At 47.2% G+C, this 25,633-nt stretch overlaps 1 protein-coding gene across 1 annotated transcript in view; it reads right to left on the reverse strand.

Moving 5' to 3' along the window:
- Positions 1-24,874, reverse strand: part of LOC140422597 (uncharacterized) — an 88,002-nt gene extending 63,128 nt beyond the window's left edge. The window contains exons 1-2 of the mRNA XM_072507606.1: positions 24,689-24,874; positions 18,680-19,992 (exon numbers count right to left, since the gene is read on the reverse strand). Coding sequence (XP_072363707.1) covers positions 18,680-19,663 — 984 coding nt within the window. The 5' untranslated portion in view covers positions 19,664-19,992; positions 24,689-24,874. The remainder of the gene's footprint in view (positions 1-18,679; positions 19,993-24,688) is intronic.
- Between the last annotated feature and the right edge of the window lie 759 nt (positions 24,875-25,633).

A 25,633-nucleotide genomic window follows, 5' to 3' on the forward strand; every position in this document is an offset into this window, starting at 1 on the left:
TCACGTGGAACGTGAGGGGGCTTAACGGGCCGATAAAGAGGGCACGAGTACTCGCACACCTTAGGAAACTTAAAGCAGATGTGGTTATGCTACAGGAAACGCACCTGAAACTGATAGACCAGGTTAGGTTGCGCAAAGGATGGGTGGGGCAGGTGTTCCATTCGGGGCTGGATGCGAAAAACAGGGGGGGTGGCTATATTAGTGGGGAAGCGGGTAATGTTCGAGGCGAAGACTATAGTGGCGGATAACGGGGGCAGATACGTGATGGTGAGTGGCAAATTACAGGGAGAGATAGTTGTTTTGGTAAACGTGTATGCCCCGAACTGGGACGATGCCAACTTTATGAGGCGAATGCTAGGACGCATCCCAGACCTAGAGACCGGAAAGCTGATAATGGGGGGAGACTTTAACACGGTGTTGGAACCAAGGCTGGATAGGTCGACGTCCAGGACTGGTAGGAGGCCGGCAGCAGCCAAGGTGCTTAAGGATTTTATGGAGCAGATGGGAGGGGTGGACCCGTGGAGATTCAGTAGACCTAGGAGTAAGGAGTTCTCGTTTTTCTCCTATGTCCATAAAGTCTATTCACGCAGAGACTTTTTTGTGTTGGGTAGGGCATTGATCCCGAGGGTGAGGGGAATGGAATATACGGCTATAGCCATTTCGGATCATGCCCCACACTGGGTAGACTTGGAGATAGGGGAGGAAACAAGAGGGCGCCCACCCTGGAGAATGGACATGGGACTAATGGCGGATGAGGGGGTGTGCCTAAGGGTGAGGGGATGCATTGAAAAGTACTTGGAACTCAATGACAATGGGGAGGTTCAGGTGGGAGTGGTCTGGGAGGCGTTGAAGGCGGTGGTTAGGGGGGAGCTGATATCAATAAGGACACATAAAGGGAAGCAGGAGAGTAAGGAACGGGAGCGGTTGCTGCAAGAACTTTTGAGGGTGGATAGACAATATGCGGAAGCACCGGAGGAGGGGCTGTACAGGGAAAGGCAAAGGCTGCATGTGGAATTTGACTTGCTGACTACAGGCACTGCAGAGGCACAATGGAGGAAGGCGCAGGGTGTACAGTATGAATATGGAGAGAAGGCGAGCAGATTGCTGGCACACCAATTGAGGAAAAGGGGAGCAGCGAGGGAAATAGGGGGGGTGAGGGACGAGGAAGGAGAGACGGAGCGGGGAGCGGAGAGAGTGAACGAAGTGTTCAAGACATTTTATAAAAAATTGTATGAAGCTCAACCCCCGGATGGGAGGGAGAGAATGATGGATTTTTTGGATCGGCTGGAAATTCCCAAGGTGGAAGAGCAGGAAAGGGTGGGACTGGGAGCACAGATCACGGTAGAAGAAGTGGTGAAAGGAATTAGGAACATGCAGACGGGAAAGGCCCCGGGACCGGACGGATTCCCAGTTGAATTTTACAGAAAATATTTGGACTTGCTCGCCCCGCTACTGACGAGGACCTTTAACGAGGCAAAGGAAAGGGGACAACTGCCCCCGACTATGTCAGAAGCAACGATATCGCTTCTCTTAAAGAAGGAAAAGGATCCGCTACAATGCGGGTCCTACAGACCAATTTCCCTCCTCAATGTGGATGCCAAGGTCCTGGCCAAGGTAATGGCAATGAGAATAGGGGAATGTGTCCCGGGGGTGGTTCATGAGGACCAAACTGGGTTTGTGAAGGGGAGACAGCTGAACACGAATATACGGAGACTGTTAGGGGTAATGATGATGGCCCCACCAGAGGGTGAAACGGAGATAGTAGTGGCGATGGATGCCGAGAAAGCATTTGATAGAGTGGAATGGGATTATCTGTGGGAGGTGTTGAGGAAATTTGGGTTTGGAGAGGGGTATGTTCGATGGGTGCAGCTGTTGTATAGGGCCCCAGTGGCGAGTGTGGTCACGAATGGACGGGGATCGGCATATTTTCGGCTCCATAGAGGGACAAGGCAGGGATGTCCTCTGTCCCCATTACTGTTTGCACTGGCGATTGAGCCCCTGGCGATAGCGCTGAGAGGTTCCAAGAGATGGAGGGGAATACTTAGGGGAGGAGAAGAACACCGGGTATCTTTATATGCGGATGATCTGCTACTATATGTGGCGGATCCAGCGGAGGGGATGCCAGAAATAATGCGGATACTTGGGGAGTTTGGGGATTTTTCAGGGTATAAATTGAACATGGGGAAGAGTGAGCTGTTTGTGGTGCATCCAGGGGAGCAGAGTAGAGAAATAGAAGACCTACCGTTGAGGAAGATAACAAGAGACTTTCGTTACCTGGGGATCCAGATAGCTAAGAATTGGGGCACATTGCACAGGCTAAATTTGACGCGGTTGGTGGAACAGATGGAGGAAGATTTCAAGAGATGGGATATGGTAGCATTGTCAATGGCAGGGAGGGTGCAGGCGGTTAAGATGGTGGTCCTCCCGAGATTCCTCTTTGTGTTTCAGTGCCTCCCGGTGGTGATCACGAAGGCTTTTTTCAAAAGGATAGAAAAGAGTATCATGGGTTTTGTTTGGGCCGGGAAGACTCCGAGAGTGAGGAAGGGATTCTTACAGCGTAGTAGGGATAGGGGGGGGCTGGCACTACCGAGCCTAAGTGAGTATTATTGGGCCGCTAATATTTCAATGGTGAGTAAGTGGATGGGAGAGGAGGAAGGAGCAGCGTGGAAGAGATTAAAGAGGGCGTCCTGTAGGGGGACCAGCCTGCAGGCTATGGTGACAGCCCCATTGCCGTTCTCACCAAGGAACTATACCACGAGTCCGGTGGTGGTAGCTACACTGAAGATTTGGGGACAGTGGAGACGACATAGGGGAAAGACCGGAGCATTGGGGGGGTCCCCGATAAGAAACAACCATAGGTTTGCCCCGGGGGGAATGGATGGAGGATATGGAATGTGGCAAAGAGCAGGTATAACGCAATTGAAAGATCTATTTGTGGATGGGAAGTTCGCGAGTCTGGGAGCGCTGACTGAGAAATATGGGTTGCCCCAAGGGAATGCATTCAGGTACATGCAATTGAGGGCTTTTGCGAGGCAACAGGTGAGGGAATTCCCGCAGCTCCCGACACAAGAGGTGCAGGACAGAGTCATCTCGAAGAAATGGGTGGGGGACGGTAAGGTGTTGGATATATATAGGGAAATGAGGGATGAAGGGGAGACTATGGTGGACGAACTAAAAGGGAAATGGGAAGAAGAGCTAGGGGAGATCGAGGAGGGGCTGTGGGCAGATGCCCTAAACAGGGTAAACTCGTCGTCCTCGTGCGCCAGGCTAAGCCTGATTCAGTTTAAGGTATTACACAGGGCACATATGACTGGAACACGGCTCAGTAAATTTTTCGGGGTGGAGGATAGGTGTGCGAGGTGCTCGAGAAGCCCAGCGAATCATACCCATATGTTTTGGTCATGCCCGGCACTACAGGGGTTTTGGATGGGGGTGACAAAGGTGCTTTCGAAAGTAGTAGGAGTCCGGGTCGAACCAAGCTGGGGGTTGGCTATATTTGGGGTTGCACAAGAGCCGGGAGTGCAGGAGGCGAGAGAGGCCGATGTTTTGGCCTTTGCGTCCCTAGTAGCCCGGCGCAGGATATTTCTAATGTGGAAAGAAGCCAAGCCCCCGGGGGTGGAGACCTGGATAAATGATATGGCGGGGTTCATAAAGTTAGAGCGGATTAAGTTCGTCCTAAGGGGGTCGGCTCAAGGGTTTACCAGGCGGTGGCAACCGTTCGTCGAATATCTTGCGGAAAGATAGATGGGGGAAAAAAGAAGGCAGCAGCAGCAGCCCAGGACTTGGGGGGTGGGGGGTGGGGGGGGGGTGTGTGTGGCCTGAGACAAGGCAGTTGCCAATTAGGGCTAGTTTTTATTTTTGTTATTTAATATTTATTTATTTGTTGTTGTTTTCTTTTGTTCTTGTTTAAATAAAAAAGGTCATTATTATCTGTATTGTTATAATGTTGTGTAAAGGATGCACAATGTACTGTGTTGGTTGACCAAAAATTTTCAATAAAATATTATTTTTAAAAAAAAATCAAGTCAAATCAGTTTGTGTTAAACAAAGTGTGTGGTGTCTTTTTAATATCGCTAACACAAGTTAGTTCCTTTTGAAGTCTCCTCCATCCTCACCCCCAACAACAACTGTGAGAAGCTTCTTTGTCACTAAGATTGAGACAATCTGATCAGCTGCCTCTGCTGCTTTCCTCCACTAACCTACTGGACCAAACTGTCTCAAGTCCATTTTTGTCCAAGTTCTGAACTTACATCTTTCTCCATGTTCTCTCCTGCCTCCTGTCGAACTCACCGTGTCCATGAGACACCCCTTCTGCTCCACTGATAATTCCAATAACCTGCTGACAACCCAACTTCTCCATGTGAGCCGATATTGTGAACAGCTCTCTCTCTCTGCTGGTACTGACTCAACGTTAAATCCACCGTCATTACGCATCCCAAAAAAACACTTGGCCCTCCCATCTTTGCAAACTACTGCTCCATCTCCAAACTCCCTTTCCTCTCCACAGTCTTTGTACTTGGTGTCCCCAAGGATCTCCCTCGGTCCCTCCTATTTCCCATCTACAAGCTGCCACTGGGTGACATCATCCAAAAGCAGCGTGTTAGTTTTCACATGTACACTGACAACACCCAGCTCTACCTCACCACCATCCCTCTCCATTCCTCCACTGTCACTAAATTATCAAACTGCTTATCCCACATCCGCTACTGGATGAGCAGAAATTTCTTCCAATTAAAAATTGGGAAGACCAAAGCCATTGTCTTCAGTCACCATTAGAAATTCCGTTCCCTAACTCCCGAGTCCATTCCTCTCCCTGGGAACTGTCTGAGGCTGTACCACACTCTGCACAATCTCCGTGTCAGATTTGACCTCAAGAGGGGTGGTACAGTGGCACAGTGGTTAGCACTGCTGCCTCATGGCGCCGAGGACTCGGGTTTGATCCCAGCCCCGGGTCACTGTCCGTGTGGAGTTTGCACATTCTCCCCGTATCTGCATGGGTCTCACCCCCACATACAAATGTGTGCAGGGGAGGTGGACTGGCCACACTAAATTGCCATAAATGAATTTTATAAAATCTTCTATTTCTACATTCTGTCCCTGTCACATTCTGGTGATCATTGTCTGTCTTGCTGCCCTGCATTACTGCCTTGTCCCTTCTCATCAACTTTCTAAATTTCCCCTCACCACAACCCTGTCTCCTCACCCACTAATATGTTTAAAGCTCTCTCTCCAGCCCTGGTTGTGTGATTCAACCGGGCACTAGTTCCAGTGTGGTTCAAGTGAAGGTCACTCCAATAGTCTAAACACTCTCTTTCCTCACTATTGGTGCCAGTATAATAATAATCTTTATTCTCACAAGTAGGCTTACATTAACACTGCAATGAAGTTACTGTGAAAATCCCCAAGTCATCACACTCAGGAGCCTGTTCGGGTACACAAGGAGAATTTAGAATGTCCAAATTCTCCAAAAGCACTTCTTTTGGGACTAGCGTGAGCAAAATGGAGTACCCGAAGGAAACCCACGCAGACGCAGGGAGAACATGCAGACTCCGCACAGACAATGATCTTGGCGCTGTGAAGCAACAGTCCTAACCACTGTGCTACCGTGCGTACCCTATGAATTAAACCCCATTTATCCAGGCCAATCATTGAACAAAGCGAACATCTCATTCACTCTATGCCAATTTACTCATGGCGCAGGTATTCATTTGGAACACATTTGTGCGAGCTCTTTTAACAGAATCTGGATTCTTGGATCTTTCTCCAGTTTCTCTCCCATCTTCTCTCTCCCTCCGAGTTTATATTGTCCACGAGACCCAACTTCTGTTCCCTCGACTCCATTCTCACAAATGTTGACCATCCAACCTCTCTATGTCCACAAAAGATCAGCCATGAATGGTGGAGCAGGCTCGAGGGGCCAAATGGCCTACTCCTGCTCCTAGTTCTTATGTTAGTTGATTCTGTTTCAACTAACATAACTAACATGAGAGCAGCTGGTTAGTCAGTTTCAGCGGGAGCATTGCGGAAGGAGGTTGCTGGGAGGTAAGTCAACCTTTAAAAGCACTTCTCTTTGCAGGGGCAGGCCAGTCGATTTCCGCGGCGTGAGAGCAGCTGGTTAGTCAATTTCAGCGGGAGCATTGCGGAAGGAGGGTGCTGGGAGGTAAGTCAACCTTGAAAAACACTTCTCTTTGCAGGGGCAGGCCAGTCGATTTTGGCGGCGTGAGAGCAGCTGGTTAGTCAATTTCAGTGGGAGCATTGCGGAAGGAGGTTGCTGGGAGGTAAGTCAACCTTTAAAAGCACTTCTCTTTGCAGGGGCAGGCCAGTCGATTTCGGCGGCGTGAGAGCAGCTGGTTAGTCAGTTTCAGCGGGAGCATTGCGGAAGGAGGTTGCTGGGAGGTAAGTCAACCTTTAAAAGCACTTGTCTTTGCAGGGGCAGGCCAGTCGATTTTGACGGCGGGAGAACAGCTGGTGTGTCCGTTTCAGCGGGAGCATTGCGGAAGGAGGGTGCTGGGAGGTAAGTCAACCTTGAAAAACACTTCTCTTTGCAGGGGCAGGCCAGTCGATTTTGGCGGCGTGAGAGCAGCTGGTTAGTCAATTTCAGTGGGAGCATTGCGGAAGGAGGTTGCTGGGAGGTAAGTCAACCTTTAAAAGCACTTCTCTTTGCAGGGGCAGGCCAGTCGATTTCGGCGGCGTGAGAGCAGCTGGTTTGTCAGTTTCAGCGGGAGCATTGCGGAAGGAGGTTGCTGGGAGGTAAGTCAACCTTTAAAAGCACTTAGTCAGTTTCAGCGGGAGCATTGCGGAAGGAGGTTGCTGGGAGGTAAGTCAACCTTTAAAAGTACTTCTCTTTGCAGGGGCAGGCCAGTCGATTCCGGCGGCGTGAGAGCAGCTGGTTAGTCAGTTTCAGCGGGAGCATTGCGGAAGGAGGTTGCTGGGAGGTAAGTCAACCTTTAAAAGCACTTGTCTTTGCAGGGGCAGGCCAGTCGATTTTGACGGCGGGAGAACAGCTGGTGTGTCCGTTTCAGCGGGAGCATTGCGGAAGGAGGGTGCTGGGAGGTAAGTCAACCTTGAAAAACACTTCTCTTTGCAGGGGCAGGCCAGTCGATTTTGGCGGCGTGAGAGCAGCTGGTTAGTCAATTTCAGTGGGAGCATTGCGGAAGGAGGTTGCTGGGAGGTAAGTCAACCTTTAAAAGCACTTCTCTTTGCAGGGGCAGGCCAGTCGATTTCGGCGGCGTGAGAGCAGCTGGTTTGTCAGTTTCAGCGGGAGCATTGCGGAAGGAGGTTGCTGGGAGGTAAGTCAACCTTTAAAAGCACTTAGTCAGTTTCAGCGGGAGCATTGCGGAAGGAGGTTGCTGGGAGGTAAGTCAACCTTTAAAAGTACTTCTCTTTGCAGGGGCAGGCCAGTCGATTCCGGCGGCGTGAGAGCAGCTGGTTAGTCAATTTCAGCAGGAGCTGAGAATTTTTCTTTTTTTTTTAAAATTAGTTTTTTAGGCGGGATAAGGAAGTCGACCCGCGAACGTCTGGGAAGACCCTCACCAATAAATTCTGGTGGAGAGGAAACCCGAGACACTACACGTGTAGTGTCTCCCTCCCGCCCTCCTCCTCTAACCTAATAATAAAACCCATTGGTCTGAGGTAAGTACCATATTTTTATTATATTATTATTATTTTTTATAAAAATTTAATTTAGTTGTTAGCCAGATCTTGGTAGAAAGTTAGAGGAATGGCAGGGAGGGGAGTGCAATGTTCCTCCTGCAGGATGTTTGAGGTGAGGGATGCAGTTAGTGTCCCTGCTGATTTTACCTGCAGGAAGTGCTGCCATCTCCAGCTCCTCCAAGACCGAGAGGTAACTGGAGCTGGAGTTGGAAGAACTTCGGATCATTCGGGAGGCAGAAGGGGTCATAGATAGCAGCTTCAGGGAATTAGTTACACCAAAGATTGGAGATAGGTGGGTAACTGTAAGAGGGACTGGGAAAAAACAGTCAGTGCAGGGATCCCCTGCGGTCGTTCCCCTGAGAAACAAGTATACCGCTTTGGATACTTGTGGGGGGGACGACTTACCAGGGGTAAGCCATGGGGTACGGGCCTCTGGCACGGAGTCTGTCCCTGTTGCTCAGAAGGGAAGGGGGGAGAGGAGCAGAGCATTAGTAATTGGGGACTCTATAGTCAGGGGCACAGATAGGAGATTTTGTGGGAGCGTGAGAGACTCACGTTTGGTATGTTGCCTCCCAGGTGCAAGGGTACGTGATGTCTCGGATCGTATTTTCCGGGTCCTTAGGGGGGAGGGGGAGCAGCCCCAAGTCGTGGTCCACATTGGCACCAATGACATAGGTAGGAAAGGGGACAAGGATGTCAGGCAGGCTTTCAGGGAGCTAGGATGGAAGCTCAGAACTAGAACAAACAGAGTTGTTATCTCTGGGTTGTTGCCCGTGCCACGTGATAGTGAGATGAGGAATAGGGAGAGAGAGCATTTAAACACGTGGCTACAGGGATGGTGCAGGCGGGAGGGTTTCAGATTTTTGGATAACTGGGGCTCTTTCTGGGGAAGGTGGGACCTCTACAGACAGGATGGTCTACATCTGAACCTGAGGGGCACAAATATCCTGGGGGGGAGATTTGTTAGTGCTCTTTGGGGGGGTTTAAACTAATGCAGCAGGGGCATGGGAACCTGGATTGTAGTTTTAGGGTAAGGGAGAATGAGAGTATAGAGGTCAGGAGCACAGATTTGACGTCGCAGGAGGGGGCCAGCGTTCAGGTAGGTGGTTTGAAGTGTGTCTACTTCAATGCCAGGAGTATACGAAACAAGGTAGGGGAACTGGCAGCGTGGGTTGGTACCTGGGACTTCGATGTTGTGGCCATTTCGGAGACATGGATAGAGCAGGGACAGGAATGGATGTTGCAGGTTCCGGGGTTTAGGTGTTTTAGTAAGCTCAGAGAAGGAGGCAAAAGAGGGGGAGGTGTGGCGCTGCTAGTCAAGAGCAGTATTACGGTGGCGGAGAGGATGCTAGATGGGGACTCTTCTTCCGAGGTAGTATTGGCTGAAGTTAGAAACAGGAAAGGAGAGGTCACCCTGTTGGGAGTTTTTTATAGGCCTCCTAATAGTTCTAGGGATGTAGAGGAAAGGATGGCGAAGATGATTCTGGATATGAGCGAAAGTAACAGGGTAGTTATTATGGGAGACTTTAACTTTCCAAATATTGACTGGAAAATATATAGTTCGAGTACAATAGATGGGTCGTTTTTTGTACAGTGTGTGCAGGAGGGTTTCCTGAAACAATATGTTGACAGGCCAACAAGAGGCGAGGCCACGTTGGATTTGGTTTTGGGTAATGAACCAGGCCAGGTGTTGGATTTGGAGGTAGGAGAGCACTTTGGGGACAGTGACCACAATTCGGTGACGTTTACGTTAATGATGGAAAGGGATAAGTATACACCGCAGGGCAAGAGTTATAGCTGGGGGAAGGGCAATTATGATGCCATTAGACGTGACTTGGGGGGGGGGATAAGGTGGAGAAGTAGGCTGCAAGTGTTGGGCACACTGGATAAGTGGGGCTTGTTCAAGGATCAGCTACTGCGTGTTCTTGATAAGTATGTACCGGTCAGACAGGGAGGAAGGCGTCGAGCGAGGGAACCGTGGTTTACCAAGGAAGTGGAATCTCTTGTTAAGAGGAAGAAGAAGGCCTATGTGAAGATGAAGTGTGAAGTTTCGGTTGGGGCGATGGATAGTTACAAGGTAGCGAGGAAGGATCTAAAGAGAGAGCTAAGACGAGCAAGGAGGGGACATGAGAAGTATTTGGCAGGAAGGATCAAGGAAAACCCAAAAGCTTTCTATAGGTATGTCAGGAATAAGCGAATGACTAGGGAAAGAGTAGGACCAGTCAAGGACAGGGATGGGAAATTGTGTGTGGAGTCTGAAGAGATAGGCGAGATACTAAATGAATATTTTTCGTCAGTATTCACTCAGGAAAAAGATAATGTTGTGGAGGAGAATGCTGAGCCCCAGGCTAATAGAATAGATGGCATTGAGGTACGTAGGGAAGAGGTGTTGGCAATTCTGGACAGGCTGAAAATAGATAAGTCCCCGGGACCTGATGGGATTTATCCTAGGATTCTATGGGAGGCCAGGGAAGAGATTGCTGGACCTTTGGCTTTGATTTTTATGTCATCATTGGCTACAGGAATAGTGCCAGAGAACTGGAGGACAGCAAATGTGGTCCCTTTGTTCAAAAAGGGGAGCAGAGACAACCCCGGCAACGATAGACCGGTGAGCCTCACGTCTGTAGTGGGTAAAGTCTTGGAGGGGATTATAAGGGACAAGGTTTATAATCATCTAGATAGGAATAATATGATCAGGGATAGTCAGCATGGCTTTGTGAAGGGTAGGTCATGCCTCACAAACCTTATTGAGTTCTTTGAGAAGGTGACTGAACAGGTAGACGAGGGTAGAGCAGTTGATGTGGTGTATATGGATTTCAGCAAAGCGTTTGATAAGGTTCCCCACGGTAGGCTATTGCAAAAAATACGGAGGCTGGGGATTGAGGGTGATTTAGAGATGTGGATCAGAAATTGGCTAGCTGAAAGAAGACAGAGGGTGGTGGTTGATGGGAAATGTTCAGAATGGAGTACAGTCACAAGTGGAGTACCACAAGGATCTGTTCTGGGGCCGTTGCTGTTTGTCATTTTTATCAATGACCTAGAGGAAGGCGCAGAAGGGTGGGTGAGTAAATTTGCAGACGATACTAAAGTCGGTGGTGTTGTCGATAGTGTGGAAAGATGTAGCAGGTTACAGAGGGATATAGATAAGCTGCAGAGCTGGGCTGAGAGGTGGCAAATGGAGTTTAATGTAGAGAAGTGTGAGGTGATTCACTTTGGAAGGAATAACAGGAATGCGGAATATTTGGCTAATGGTAAAGTTCTTGAAAGTGTGGCTGAGCAGAGGGATCTAGGTGTCCATGTACATAGATCCCTGAAAGTTGCCACCCAGGTTGATAGGGTTGTGAAGAAGGCCTATGGAGTGTTGGCCTTTATTGGTAGAGGGATTGAGTTCCGGAGTCGGGAGGTCATGTTGCAGCTGTACAGAACTCTGGTCCGGCCGCATTTGGAGTATTGCGTACAGTTCTGGTCACCGCATTATAGGAAGGACGTGGAGGCTTTGGAGCGGGTGCAGAGGAGATTTACCAGGATGTTGCCTGGTATGGAGGGAAAATCTTATGAGGAAAGGTTGATGGACTTGAGGTTGTTTTCGTTGGAGAGAAGAAGGTTAAGAGGAGACTTAATAGAGGCATACAAAATGATCAGGGGGTTGGATAGGGTGGACAGTGAGAGCCTTCTCCCGCGGATGGATATGGCTGGCACGAGGGGACATAACTTTAAACTGAGGGGTAATAGATATAGGACAGAGGTCAGAGGTAGGTTCTTTACGCAAAGAGTAGTGAGGCCGTGGAATGCCCTACCTGCTACAGTAGTGAACTCGCCAACATTGAGGGCATTTAAAAGTTTATTGGATAAACATATGGATGATAATGGCATAGTGTAGGTTAGATGGCTTTTGTTTCGGTGCAACATCGTGGGCTGAAGGGCCTGTACTGCGCTGTATTGTTCTATGTTCTATGTTTCCAGTTCTCTCCCATTTGGTTCTGTCCTTCTCACTTTAATGCAACATCATCACCCATCCTAAACAGAACACTTGACCCCACCATCTTTACAAATATCCAAGACATCTCCAATCTCCCTTTCCTCTCCAAATTCCTTGGACTCCCCCAAGGATCTATCTTCAGCCCCTCCTACTTCTCATCTACATGTCTTCTCAACCTTGTCCCTTGCCTGAGGTGTGGTGGTCCTCAGGTTAAATCACCACCAGTCAGCTCTCCCCCTCAAAGGGGAATGCAGCCTCTGGTCATCTGGGACTCTGGCGACTTTAACGTTTATCTTTCCTAAGGTTTGCCGCCCAGAACGGAACACAGTTCATGCAGTAAATGAGGAAAAGACAGCAAGAATTTCTCGAAGCTGTGATTTACATTTTTGGTTCACAGCAGTTACTTCAATCATTTCCTCATTCTCTCTAAACTACCCTGCCTGTTAATTCTATTATTTCTGATAATTCCATTACTGTAGCTATAAACATCACACATTAGAATTCAATCTGTTCCATTATTCACTTTGGTTTACGTGTATGTTGAGGTTAACAAAATACAAACTCTGTCCTCCCCCCCGATCCGATTAGAGTTTCCAATGAGTCGATTCTGTGGAATGGAATGTCTTATCAGCGTTTCCACGGTGACCTGTCTGCAGTGAAGGAATGTCTTATCAGCGTTTCCACGGTGACCTGTCTGCAGTGAAGCGCCTGCTTGAGTTTATAATTCAGACTAAACTTCTCTCTCCCATAACACACATTATATCAGACACTGGATGTCAATGTATTTCAGCCATGTTGTGTTAATGTCTCCAAAACCCTAAAAGGAGTTTCAGATACACAAACTTTTAAATGTGGGAGGACAAGTTGATAAAGTGTTTAAAAAACACATGGGATCCAAGGTTTTATAATTCTAAGTGTGAAGTACAAAATGACAGAGGTCATGTAAATATGTACAAATCATTGGTTAGGCTGCAGTTGGAATATCAGATCAGGTTTTGGGGATCTTACACCAGGAAGGATGTCAAGGCCATGGAGAGGGTGTAGAAGAGATTCACTGAGATGATCCCAGGGAAGAGAGGCTTTAGTTACCAGGAGAGATTAGAGAAACTGGGACTCTTTTCATTCGAACAGAGACTGACTGGAGATCAGACAGGGTTCGATTCCGGCCTTGGGTGACTGTCTAGAGTTTGCACCTTCTGTCCGTGTCTGCATGGGTTCCTTCCAGGTGTTACGGTTTCCTCCCACAGTCCAAAGACGCGCAGGTTAGGTGGATTTACGGGGATAGGGTGGAGGAGTGGTCCTGAGTGGGGTGCCATTTTGGAGGGTAGGTGCAGTCTTGACGGGCTGAATGGCCTCCTTCTGCAATGTAGGGATTCTATGGAACAGAAATAGTCTCATATGAAATATCAAGCAGACGGTATAACAATGTTCAGGACTCTCAATGTCCCTCTGGGCCTGCGGGGGTGGGGGCAGTGGGGAAACCGGTGATGGTTTCTCTGATCTCTGAATGAAATGTTATTTTTAAAGTGAAGGGTGTCTGTACTGGAAAACCTGAGTACCAAGTGCCAGCTTTAACCATTCTCCAATCAGTTACAGCACAGCTCCCTCTACATTGCCCCATGAAACACTCCCAAAGCTGATACAAAATGGTGTTGGATACAGAGTAAACCTACATCGATGCTGTCCCCATCAAACATTCCCACAATAGGTATAGCACAAGGTTAGATACAACGTAAATCCTCCTTGGCACTGTCACCATCAAATACTCCCAAAACAGGTACAGCATGGGGTTGGATACAGAACAAAACCCCTTCTACGCTGACCCCATCAAACACTCCAGGACAGATACACCACGGGGTTAGATACAGAGTAAAGCTCCAGTTGCACTCTTTACGATCTCTTATTCTATCTTCAAATAAGAATCAGAAGTTCGGTTGATTGGAGATGTCCAAAGTACAACTTTATTTGCTAATCATTCACCTTGATACACTTGCATGAAAACGGAATCAAAAATGTTGATCAAAATAATACATAATGAAATGAAAGCCGCTTATTGTCACAAGTAGGCTTCAAATGAAGTTACTGTGAAAAGCCCCTAATCGCCACATTCCGGCGCCTGTTCGGGGAGGCTGTTACGGGAATTGAACCGTGCTGCAGGCCTGCCTTGGTCTGCTTTCAAAGCCAGCGATTTAGCCCTGTGCTAAACAGCCCCTGGCTCAACTGGTCAGAGCATAGCGAAAAGATGTAAACAAAAGCGTAAGAAAAGTATGAAGAAAACTACTTCAAACAAAAATCAGTAGATGGTTCATAAATTCATAAAAGCATAAATTCGGAACAAAACCTTAACCACAAAGTCATACTCTTAAAAGACATTTTTACCGATTATCCAATCCCTCATTTACTCTCATTGGTTTCTAATTATCAGCTGGGACTTCCTGATTTATTCAAATAAATGTCTGCGACTTAGAAAATGATTTATTATTCAAACATTGGGCATTACTTAAGATTTCCTAATGTCCATCAAATTAATTCAGGGTGTATGTGCACCAGCCACCTGTGCCAATCTTACGAAGATAATGTACTTGCATTAACCTTGCTGTTGCTAAGTATTTCATACTAAATGTAATGGAATACAATGGTCTTAATTGTTACATGAAACACTGCTACAAATTTTTATGTAACAATGCCTGAATTTCTGCAAATATGGCAACAGATTATTCCTTGTCTGAAACAATGACTATCTTTCCACAGTCATGGCTTTTTGAATAATTCCATTCTCTAGCTATGCACTCAATCTATCCTTAAAGGTGCCAAATAAATCAATTTGATAAATGTGATGTGCTGCATTTTTGTAGATCGAATTGGGGCAAGACCTACTCAGTTAATGGTAGGGAGTTGGGGAAAGTTATAGAACAAAGAGATCTAGGAGCACAGATTCATAGCTTCTTGAAAGTGGAGTCACAAGTGGACAGGGTGGTGAAGGAGACATTCGGCATACTTGGTTTCATTGGTCAGGACATTGAATACAGGAGTTGTGATGTCTTGCTGAAGTTGTACAAGACATTAGTACAGTCACACTTGGAATACTGTGTACAGTTCTGGTCAACCTATTATACAAAGGATATTATTAAACCAGAAAGAGTGCAGAAAAGATTTACTTGGTTACTACCAGGACTTGATGGTCTGGGTTACAAGGAGAGGTTGAATAGACTGGGACTTTTTCCATGGAACATAGGAGGCTGAGGGGTGATCTTATAGAGGGCTGTAAAATAATGAGCAGCGTAGATAGGGTTGATAGTCAACATCTTTTCGCAAAGGTATAGGAGTCTAAAACCTGAGGGTTTAGATTTAGGGTAAGAAGTGAGTTACAAATGGGTCGAGAGGGGCAATATTTTCCCACATAGCGTGGTGAGTGTCCAGAACGAGCTGCTAGAGGCAATAGTAGAGGCAGGTACAATTTTGTCTCTTAAAAAGCATTCAGGCAGTTATATGGGAAAGCTGGGTATAGAGGGATAGGGGTCAAATGCGGGCAATTGGGACTGGTTTAAAAACTGGGCGGCATGGACAAGTTGGGCCGAAGGACCTGTTTTCATGCTGTAAACCTCTATGACTCTATCCAACTGCAGCACAACATCCCTACATTTACATTCCATTTCCTTTGCAATAAACAATAATATTCCATTAACCTTCCTAATCACTGGCTGTACCTGCAGACTAACTTGGGATCAGGCACCCCAATCCCTCTGTACCTCAGAGTTCTGCAATCTCCCACCATTTAAATAATATTGTTTTATTTAATACTTTTTGACAAAGTGGACAATTCACATTTTCCCAAGTTATGCTCCATCTGTCAGGTTTTTGCCACGCACTTAACCTATTTGTAGTCCTTTGCAGACTTATTAAATCCACTTCACAAATTACTTCCCTCCCGGTCTTTCAGGCATCAGAAAATGTAGCCGACAGACATTCAATCCCGTCATCCAACACATTCATACAGATTGTAAATGGGTGAGAGCCCAGCACTGATCCTGATGACATTCCACTTGTCACATCTTACCCACCCAGTAAGAATCCATTTATACCTACTGGCTCATTCCTGTTCGCTAACCAATCCTCTATCCATGCTGATATGTTGACCCCACACCATGAGCTCTTATTTTGTGTAATAACCTTTGATGTGGCATCTTGCTAAATACCTTCTGGAAATCCAGATAAAGCACATCTACAGCTTCCCCTCAAGTGAATAAATGTAATCAGGAAAAGTCCAACAAATTCAAATATTTTCCTGTTAAAAGTTAATTGATTAAACAGAACATGATTTTTAAATATTGTGACTGGCGAGGGATAATCACAGGTTAAAGAGGTGTGAATAGTGTCAAGCCAGGACAGCCTTCTTCGCAGCCTTCAACACATCATCAATGAAGACGAACATCTTGCCAAGGTCATCCGCACACCCCCACTACCTGCCTTCAAACAACTGCACAACCTCAAACAAACGATTGTTTCCCGCAAACTATCCAGCCTTCAGAACAGCGACCACGACACCACACAACCCTGCCATGGCAACCTCTGCAAGACATGCCAGATCATCGACATGTGGACCACCATTACACGTGAGAACACCACCCACCAGGTACGTGGTACATACTTGTGCAACTTGGCCAATGTTGTCCACCTCATACGCTGCAGGAAAGGATGTCCCGAAGCGTCGTACATTGGCAAGACCATGCAGACGTTGCGACAACGGATCAACAGACATCGCACGACAATCACCAGACAGGAATGTTCCCTTCCAGTCGGGGAACACTTCAGCAGTCAAGGCGGCCTTCAGGATGGGCGACAGCACAGAATCGCTGAACAGAAACCTATAGCCAAGTTCTGCACGCTTGAGTACGGCCTCAACCAGCACCTTGGATTCAAGTTGCATTACATTTACCCCCCCACCATCTGGCCTGGGCTGGCAAAATCCTACCAACTGACCTGGCTTGAGACAATTCACACCTCTTTAACCTGTGATTATCCCTCTCTCCAGTTGCACTGTCTGAACCTGTAAAGACTTAATTACCTGCAAAGACTCGCATTCAAAGTATCATCTTGCACCTGACTTTGTCTATATATGGGTTTGTGGAACCGACCTCTTCATTCATCTGATGAAGGAGCTGCACTCCGAAAGCTAATGATTCCAAACAAACCTGTTGGACTTTACCTGGTGTTGTAAGACTTCTTACTGTGACCACCCCAGTCCAACGCCGGCATCTCCACAGCATTGGCATGAGCACTAGTGAGACAGAAAGGTGCCTGTGGCTCATAAAGCAATCAAAACTGATGGATTAGGATCTCTGTAGAGGTCAGCAACTTCTTGGAAAAAAATCTAATTCCCAATCACCAAACTAAAGGATCACACGATGGGACATCAGGTTTTATGACTTTTAATGCAACAAACAAACAAACTAGAAGCTACTTAGACAAAGGGTCATCTGGACTCAAACACTAGCTCTTTTTTTCTCCCTACAGATGCTGACAGACCTGCTGAGATTTTCCAGCATTTTCTCTTTACTTTTTGAAGCTACTGTAACTCGCAAACCTACACATTAAACTATAAAATAGAATTTTGCCCTTTTACACAACCGAGAATAACACGATTATAGTTACTCGGTCCTGGAATTTAATTGTCTCAGAACCTGTTCAAAGTGATGATTCATTCCCGAGGATTTACTTCCGTTCTTCGGCCAAGACACTGAGAAACAAAAGGGAGAATAGAATAGAATGTGAACTGGCAAAATACATACAAATGGACTGTTAAAGTTTCTATGATTATGTAAAAAGGAACCTTTTTGCTCAGACAAAGGTTTGTCCATTCCAGATAGTCAGGAGAATTTAGAATGAGGAATAGAGATCTCTACAGCCACCTCGTTCAACACTCTGGGATGTAGATCATCAGCATTTGGGGATTTATTAACTTTCAACCCCATTAATTTCTCCAGAACTACTTTTTCACCAATACTAATCTCTGCCAGTCCCTTGGTTCTCTGGTGTTTTGGGGACTATTTCTGCATCTTCCTCTGTGAAGACAGACACACATTGTTTAGTTTCTCTGCCACTTCCTCATTCCCCATTCTAAACTCTCCTGTCTCTGCCTGGAATGGACCCACATTGGTCTTTGCGAATCTTTTCCTTTTCACATTCCTGTAGAAGCTTTTCCAGTCGGTTTTTATGTTTCTCAGCAGATTGCTCTCATCAGTTTCTTCATCTTCCTTTGCTGAATTCTATTGGATCTCATGGAATCTTTAATTTTTCTTGTTAGCCACGGTTACATCACTTTTCCTCATGAATGTTTGTTCCTTAAAGCAATCTATATTTGTTGTATATATGTGAATAAAAAGTTGCAAAAATTCCACAGGACTAGAGACTGCTCTCCCCTTTCACAGAGAGAGCGCTGACTGGACGTAATTTAATCCGAGGGTCAGCACACCTCAGGCGAGGGACCTGGTTGACAAGGCGGGGCTCTTCATGAATAAACTCAGCCTGTACGGGAGTTGAATCCTCACTGTTGGCCTTGCTCTGCATCACGAACCAGTCGTCCAGTCAACTGAGCTAAGCAACCCCCTGATAAATATGTCATAATTCCTTAAATATTAGGTATTCCCTGTACCAATCAGAGTCCCAGTCCACCTCAGACAACTTGCTCCTCAAACCCAGATAAGTTAAACAAAAGAACCATGTAACCACCAGGGCCCGTCTACATGGCAATGTGGCATGCTTTGGGGGTACCAAACAGAAATGGAAACTAAATATCTTCAAACTTCCAAACACCTTTTCTCTCTGTGATTCTTGTGCAATTTGAAGCCAGGTATTAGCAACAAGGCTCAAAGAGCATCAGCCCACTGGAGGCAAAGTGGTGAGACCGGCCAGTGCAGCAGAAAGAAACCCTCCAACCATCCCCACTGACCACCTGTCAGAATGAACAAAATGCAGTCCTGGATGTAGAGCGGAAACAATAACAGCAGAATCCAACCCCTGTAATCAATTGTGAAATTGTTGGTGTCACAGCAGATGCGATGAAACGTGCAGTCCCATCTCACATTGAGAGGTGACTGGCCTCTCCCCAGTGTGAACTCGCTGGTGTCTCCGCAGGTTGGGTAACTGAGTAAATCCTCTCCCACACTGAGAGCAGATGAATGGCCTCTCCCCAGTGTGAACTCGCTGGTGTCTCCACAGGTGGGATAACTGAGTGAATCCCTTCCCACACTGAGAGCAGGTGAATGGCCTTTCCCCAGTGTGAACTCGCTGGTGTCTCCGCAGGGTGGATGAATCAATGAATTCCTTTCCACACTGAGAGCAGGTGAACGGCCTCTCCCCAGTATGAACTCGCTGGTGTCTCTGCAGGTCGGAGACTTCAGTAAACCCTTTCCCACACTGAGAGCAGATGACTGGCCTCTCTCCAGTGTGAACACGCTGGTGTTTCTGCAGGTTGGATACCTCAGTAAATCCCTTCCCACAGAGAGAGCAGATGAATGGCCTCTCCCCAGTGTGAAATCGCTGGTGTCTCCGCAGGGTGGATAACTGAGTGAATCCTTTCCCACACTGAGAGCAGGTGAATGGCCTCTCCCCAGTGTGAACTCGCTGGTGTCTCTGCAGGTCACATACTTCACTAAATCCTTTCCCACACTGACAACAGATGAACGGCCTCTCCCCAGTGTGAACTCGCTGGTGTTTCTGCAGGTCGGATACTTCAGTAAATCCTTTCCCACACTGGGAGCAGGTGAATGGCCTCTCCCCAGTGTGAACTCGCTGGTGTCTCAATAGGTGGGACGAATCACAGAATCCTTTCCCACATTGGGAGCAGGTGAACGGCCTCTCCCCAGTATGAACTCGTTGGTGATTCTGCAGGTTGGATAATTGAGTAAATCCTTTCCCACACTGAGAGCAGGTGAATGGCCTCTCCCCAGTGTGACTGCGGCGATGAATCTCCAGCACAGATGGGGCTCTGAATCCCTTCCCACAGTCCCCACATTTCCACCGTTTCTCCATGTTTTGGGTCTCTTCGTGTCTCTCCAAATTGGGCAATCACAGATACAACACGGGTACGGTTTCTCCTCACTGTGTATGCTGTTCTTTTTTTTTCAGGCTATGTAACTGGTTAAAGCTCTTTCCACAGTCAGTTCACTAGAACACTCTCGATCGGGTGTGTGGGTCTCGGTGCTTTTCCAGTCACACTGATGTTTGATATAATTAGAAGCTGACACTTCAAGCAATCATTTCTTCTTCTAGATTCAAAGGCGGATGATATTCAGGTTCCAAGGAATCGTGTGACTGTCAGATCGCGATGTAACGTTTGTAATTTCTCCTCATCTAATATCCTGTGAAAACAATTTACAAAAGTTATCATTGTTCGTACAGGATAGAAACTCAGAACAGACAATTCTAGTTCCTCTGGAACATTATTTCCTGTCTCGTTCTCCAAAAGCTATAAATCTCCATCCCACACAATCTCCCTCCATTCTCACTCTGCTGTATCTGATATTCACACTCCCAAATCTCCTGAAGGTGCTGATTCATGTTGATTGACAGATCCCAGCTCAGCTCACTGCTTCCTGACCAGGACACAGAGATTAGAATAGGAGCAAGAGTAGGCCATTCGGCCCACCGAGTCTGCTCAACCATTCAATTATATACTTGGCCAATCTACCTCAGAACTGATTTCCCACACTATCCCCCATATCCCTTGACATCTTCAATATTTAGACACCTGTCAATCTGTGCCTTGAACATACTTGACTATTGAATCTCCTGAATCCTCTGGGGGAGAGAATTCCAAAGTTTCACCACGTCCTGGAGTGAAGAAATCCCTCCTCATCTCAGCTTTCTCTCCATTTACCGCCAGTTCCCCAGAATGCTCCACACCCTCAATCAGAAATCTGTATGTGGGGAGGCATGGGGGTGGGGGGGGCAGCATGTGATACGGCTACGGAGTAGCTGCCTTTCCGCAGGTTCTGGTGCCACTCATCTGTAATCTGACACTTATCCTGATTGCCCGGCACTCATCTATCTAATCCTTGAATTAATGTTTGTTATCATGTCCTTGGAAGAATCAGAGTTTGGTCAGGTATGATTCTGCCGAAAAAAAGTCAGGAAATCCATTGGTAAAACAGCGCAGGTGGATTCAGCAGGAATGGAGCCGCCTTTTCAACATGGCGGCCTGACCCTCAGGAGGTCCCTCTACCCCGCGCTCACCGGGTGGTGGCGAAAATGATGACTGCCGACATTATCCGTTTTATTGACCAGAGGCGGAGTGTGCTGACTCAATATCGGTGTCCTCATGAGGCCCAGCTGCAAAACGCCATGAAGAGGCTCAATGATCCGGAGGAGAGAATCCTGAACGTTCAGCAAGATGCCTCCTCGACGGAGGCAAGAATTCAACCTTTGAAAACCAGCCGAGTGGCGTGGCGGAGGTCCTGGAGGACTTGGAGAACCGAGGGTCGGAGAAAGAACATCCGAGTCGTTGGCCTGTCAGATGGTCATCATAGAATTTACATTGCAGAAGGAGGCCACTCAGCCCATCGAGTCTGCACCTTGGAAACAGCACCCCAGCCAAGCCCATACATCCACCCCATCCCCGTAACCCAGTAACCCCACCTAACCTTTTAGTTGGACACTGAGGGAAATTTATTGTGGTCAATCCACTGAACCTGCACGTCGTTGGACTGTGGGAGGAAACAGGAGCACCCGGAGGAAACCCACGCAGACATGGGGAGAACGTGCAGACTCCGCATAGACAGTGACCCAAGCCAGGAATCGCACCTGGAACCCTGGAGCTGTGAAGCACCTGTGCTAACCACTGTGCTACCGTGCTGCCCATAAATGATGTTATTTTCTGTCCATTTAGTGTGGAGGGTAAGGCTCCCGTTAGGTTCTTCGAGGACCGACTGCCACGTTTTCTCAAGCTGGATGTGAAGCCTGGGCATTTCAAATTAGAAAGGGTGCATCGGTCTTTGAGGCCAAGGGATAGTTTTCATCCCAGGCCTGTAATCATTCGCTTCCACAACTTGAGAGAATGTCCTGGAGAGGGAACGGTGAGGTGGCACCTGGCTCCAGGAGGGAGTGAGGATTTACTTCTTCCAGGAATTTTCGGCAGCAACACAAAGAAAGCGTTGAGGCCTCAACGAAGTTCAACGGCAACTCAAGGCTGTGGGGAGTGAATTACGTTATGATTTATCCTGAGACCCGAAAAATGGTATCCAACAACTTTGTCAAGTCTTTCAATAATCCAACTATTGCCTTGACCTTCATTAAAACCACAAAGGGCAAGGATCTGGAGAGATGGTTTGTAGCTCGGACAAACTCAGGTTCTAATCCAGATTCTTTCCCTGTCATGGTGTTGTCTGAATTTCAGAATCACAGAAATACACATAGGGACAGGAGTAGGCCATTCAGCCCCTCGAGTCTGTACTGCTATTTAATGAGATCATTGCTGATCTGTGACCAAACTCCATGTCCCTTAATATCTTTGCTTAACAAAACTCTACCTCAAATTTAAACTTAACAACTGATCCAACTTCACCTGCTGTTTGTGGGATAGATTTCAAAACCTCTCCCACCCTATGTGTGAAGAAGTTCTTCCTACCATCTGTACTGAGCTGTCTAGTCCTAATTTTTAGACAATGATCCCTAGTTTTAGAATCTCCAATCAGTGGAAATAGTTTATCTTCATCTGCCCTGTCTTTCCCTGTTAGTATCTTAAATATCTGATCACACCTTAAGGTAGATAAGTCCCCAGGGCCGGATGGGATCTACCCCAGAATACTGAAGGAGGCTGGAGAGGAAATTGCTGAGGCCTTGACAGAAATCTTTGGATCCTCGCTGTCTTCAGGGGATGTCCCGGAGGACTGGAGAATAGCCAATGTTGTTCCTCTGTTTAAGAAGGGTGGCAGGGATAATCCCGGGAACTACAGGCCGGTGAGCCTTACTTCAGTGGTAGGGAAATTACTGGAGAGAATTCTTCGAGACAGGATCTACTCCCATTTGGAAGCAAATGGACGTATTAGTGAGAGGCAGCACGGTTTTGTGAAGGGGAGGTCGTGTCTCACTAACTTGATCGAGTTTTTCGAGGAGGTCACTAAGATGATTGATGCAGGTAGGGCAGTAGATGTTGTCTATATGGACTTCAGTAAGGCCTTTGACAAGGTCCCTCATGGTAGACTAGTACAAAAGGTGAAGTCACACGGGATCAGGGGTGAACTGGCAAGGTGGATACAGAACTGGCTAGGCCATAGAAGGCAGAGGGTAGCAATGGAGGGATGCTTTTCTAATTGGAGGGCTGTGACCAGTGGTGTTCCACAGGGATCAGTGCTGGGACCTTTGCTCTTTGTAGTATATATAAATGATTTGGAGGAAAATGTAACTGGTCTGATTAGTAAGTTTGCAGACGACACAAAGGTTGGTGGAATTGCGGATAGCGATGAGGACTGTCTGAGGATACAGCAGGATTTAGATTGTCTGGAGACTTGGGCGGAGAGATGGCAGATGGAGTTTAACCTGGACAAATGTGAGGTAATGCATTTTGGAAGGGCTAATGCAGGTAGGGAATATACAGTGAATGGTAGAACCCTCAAGAGTATTGAAAGTCAAAGAGATCTAGGAGTACAGGTCCACAGATCACTGAAAGGGGCTACACAGGTGGAGAAGGTAGTCAAGAAGGCATACGGCATGCTTGCCTTCATTGGCCGGGGCATTGAGTATAAGAATTGGCAAGTCATGTTGCAGCTGTATAGAACCTTAGTTAGGCCACACTTGGAGTATAGTGTTCAATTCTGGTCGCCACACTACCAGAAGGATGTGGAGGCTTTAGAGAGGGTGCAGAAGAGATTTACCAGAATGTTGCCTGGTATGGAGGGCATAAGCTATGAGGAGCGATTGAATAAACTCGGTTTGTTCTCACTGGAACGAAGGAGGTTGAGGGGCGACCTGATAGAGGTATACAAAATTATGAGGGGCATAGACAGAGTGGATAGTCAGAGGCTTTTCCCCAGGGTAGAGGGGTCAATTACTAGGGGGCATAGGTTTAAGGTGAGAGGGGCAAAGTTTAGAGTAGATGTACGAGGCAAGTTTTTTACGCAGAGGGTAGTGGGTGCCTGGAACTCACTACCGGAGGAGGTAGTGGAGGCAGGGACGATAGGGACATTTAAGGGGCATCTTGACAAATATATGAATAGGATGGGAATAGAAGGATACGGACCCAGGAAGTGTAGAAGATTGTAGTTTAGTCGGGCAGTATGGTCGGCACGGGCTTGGAGGGCCGAAGGGCCTGTTCCTGTGCTGTACATTTCTTTGTTCTTTGTTCTTTGTTTGTCTAAATTCTAGCAAAAACAGGCCTAATTTGTGGTTAAAACTTTGGGTCAGAACCGCTGCTTTCTCTCCCTCGCCTTCCACAGCATCCTGGGACACAATTCATCCAGACCTAGTTATCTAATAATCTTCTGGGTGGCACGGTAGCACAGTGGTTAGCACTGCTAATACTAGCAGTAGCTCACAGCACCAGGGACCTGGGTTCGATTCCAGGCTTGGATCACTGTCTGTGTCGTCTGCAGTTTTCCCCATGTCTGCGTGGGTTTCCTCCGGGTGCTCCGGTTTCCTCCCACAAGCCCTGAAAGATGAGGTTCTTCGGTGAATTGGACATTCTGAATTCTCCAGCCGTGTACCAGAGCAGGCGCTGGAATGTGGCGACTGGTTTTTTTTTATAGTAACCTCATTGCAGTGTTAATGTAAGCCTCCTTGTGTCACTAATAATAAAGATAATAATGTAAGCCTACTTGTGACAATAATAAAGATTCTGAATGGGCCAAAGGGCCTCTTTCCGTGCTGTAAAACTCTATGATTCTAAAGATAGAGGTGGGAGAGGGAGGGAAGGATTGAATTGATAGAGAAACTGCCAAAGCCTCAACATTCACCAGCTCCAAGGACACACCTTAGCTCCCTTTCCAAACTGAAAGCAGCCTGAGCTGGATTTACATTCCCCTTAATTGATCATTGCTGGGTGATAATCCTGTACTTCCTCACCTCACACCACTGTGACAGCACCTTCACTACACAGACTGCAGCAACTGACCAAACATCACCTTCCCAGTTATTCCTGAAGGCACCACCTTCCCAATCTGGCCCCTTGCCTGAGGTGCGGTGATCCTCAGGTCACATCACCGCCGGTCAGCTCTCTCCCGGGACCAAGCCCTGGTTAGCAGCCGCCATCTTGGAGAAGCAGAGCGCATGCGCTGGCGTCTTGGTGACGCAACAGTTGGTGGGCGGAACCTGAAGGTTTCTGATCCCATCCGGGTCCTAGTGCCCATTGATGTTGTCCACAGTTTAATGTCCATAATAACCTGTTAAGTTGCAGCCATCTTGGCAGAGTTTGTGGATCTTACAGTCTATAATATCTAGTATCCTTGTGCCGAGCGTGACATCTTGAATCTACTCTTGGGTCTGGTTAAAACAGTGCATTGTCGCTGGGTGGGATTGGTGGCATGGTAGCACAGTGTATAGCACTGTTGCTTCACAGCTCCAGGGTCCCAGGTTCGATTCCCAGCTTGGGTCACTGTCTGTGGAGTCTGCACGTTCTCCCCGTGTCTGCGTGGGTTTTCCTCTGGGTGCTCCGGTTTCCTCTCACCAGTCCTGAAATGTGCTGTTAGGTAATATGGACATTCTGAATTCTCCCTCTGTGTACCCAAACAGGCACCGGAATGTAGCGTCTAGGGGGTTTTCACAGTAACTGGCACTGTTTTTTTAAAAAAATTTAAATATTTTTTTTATTCTCCTTTTTCACATTTTCTCCCAAACTTACACCCACCAACAATAAACAATAATCAGTAACAAATTTGTCAATCCCCATATCAATAACAACGATCCCATCCTCCCACCAAACCCCAAACATTAGCCCGCATGTTCACACAAACAAATGACAAAAAGGAATTAGGGATCACCCATAGTCGCCATTAACACACACAGCCCCCC

This window comes from Scyliorhinus torazame, chromosome 5 (genome assembly GCF_047496885.1).
Source record: "Scyliorhinus torazame isolate Kashiwa2021f chromosome 5, sScyTor2.1, whole genome shotgun sequence".
NCBI classification, from domain to species: Eukaryota; Metazoa; Chordata; class Chondrichthyes; order Carcharhiniformes; family Scyliorhinidae; genus Scyliorhinus; species Scyliorhinus torazame.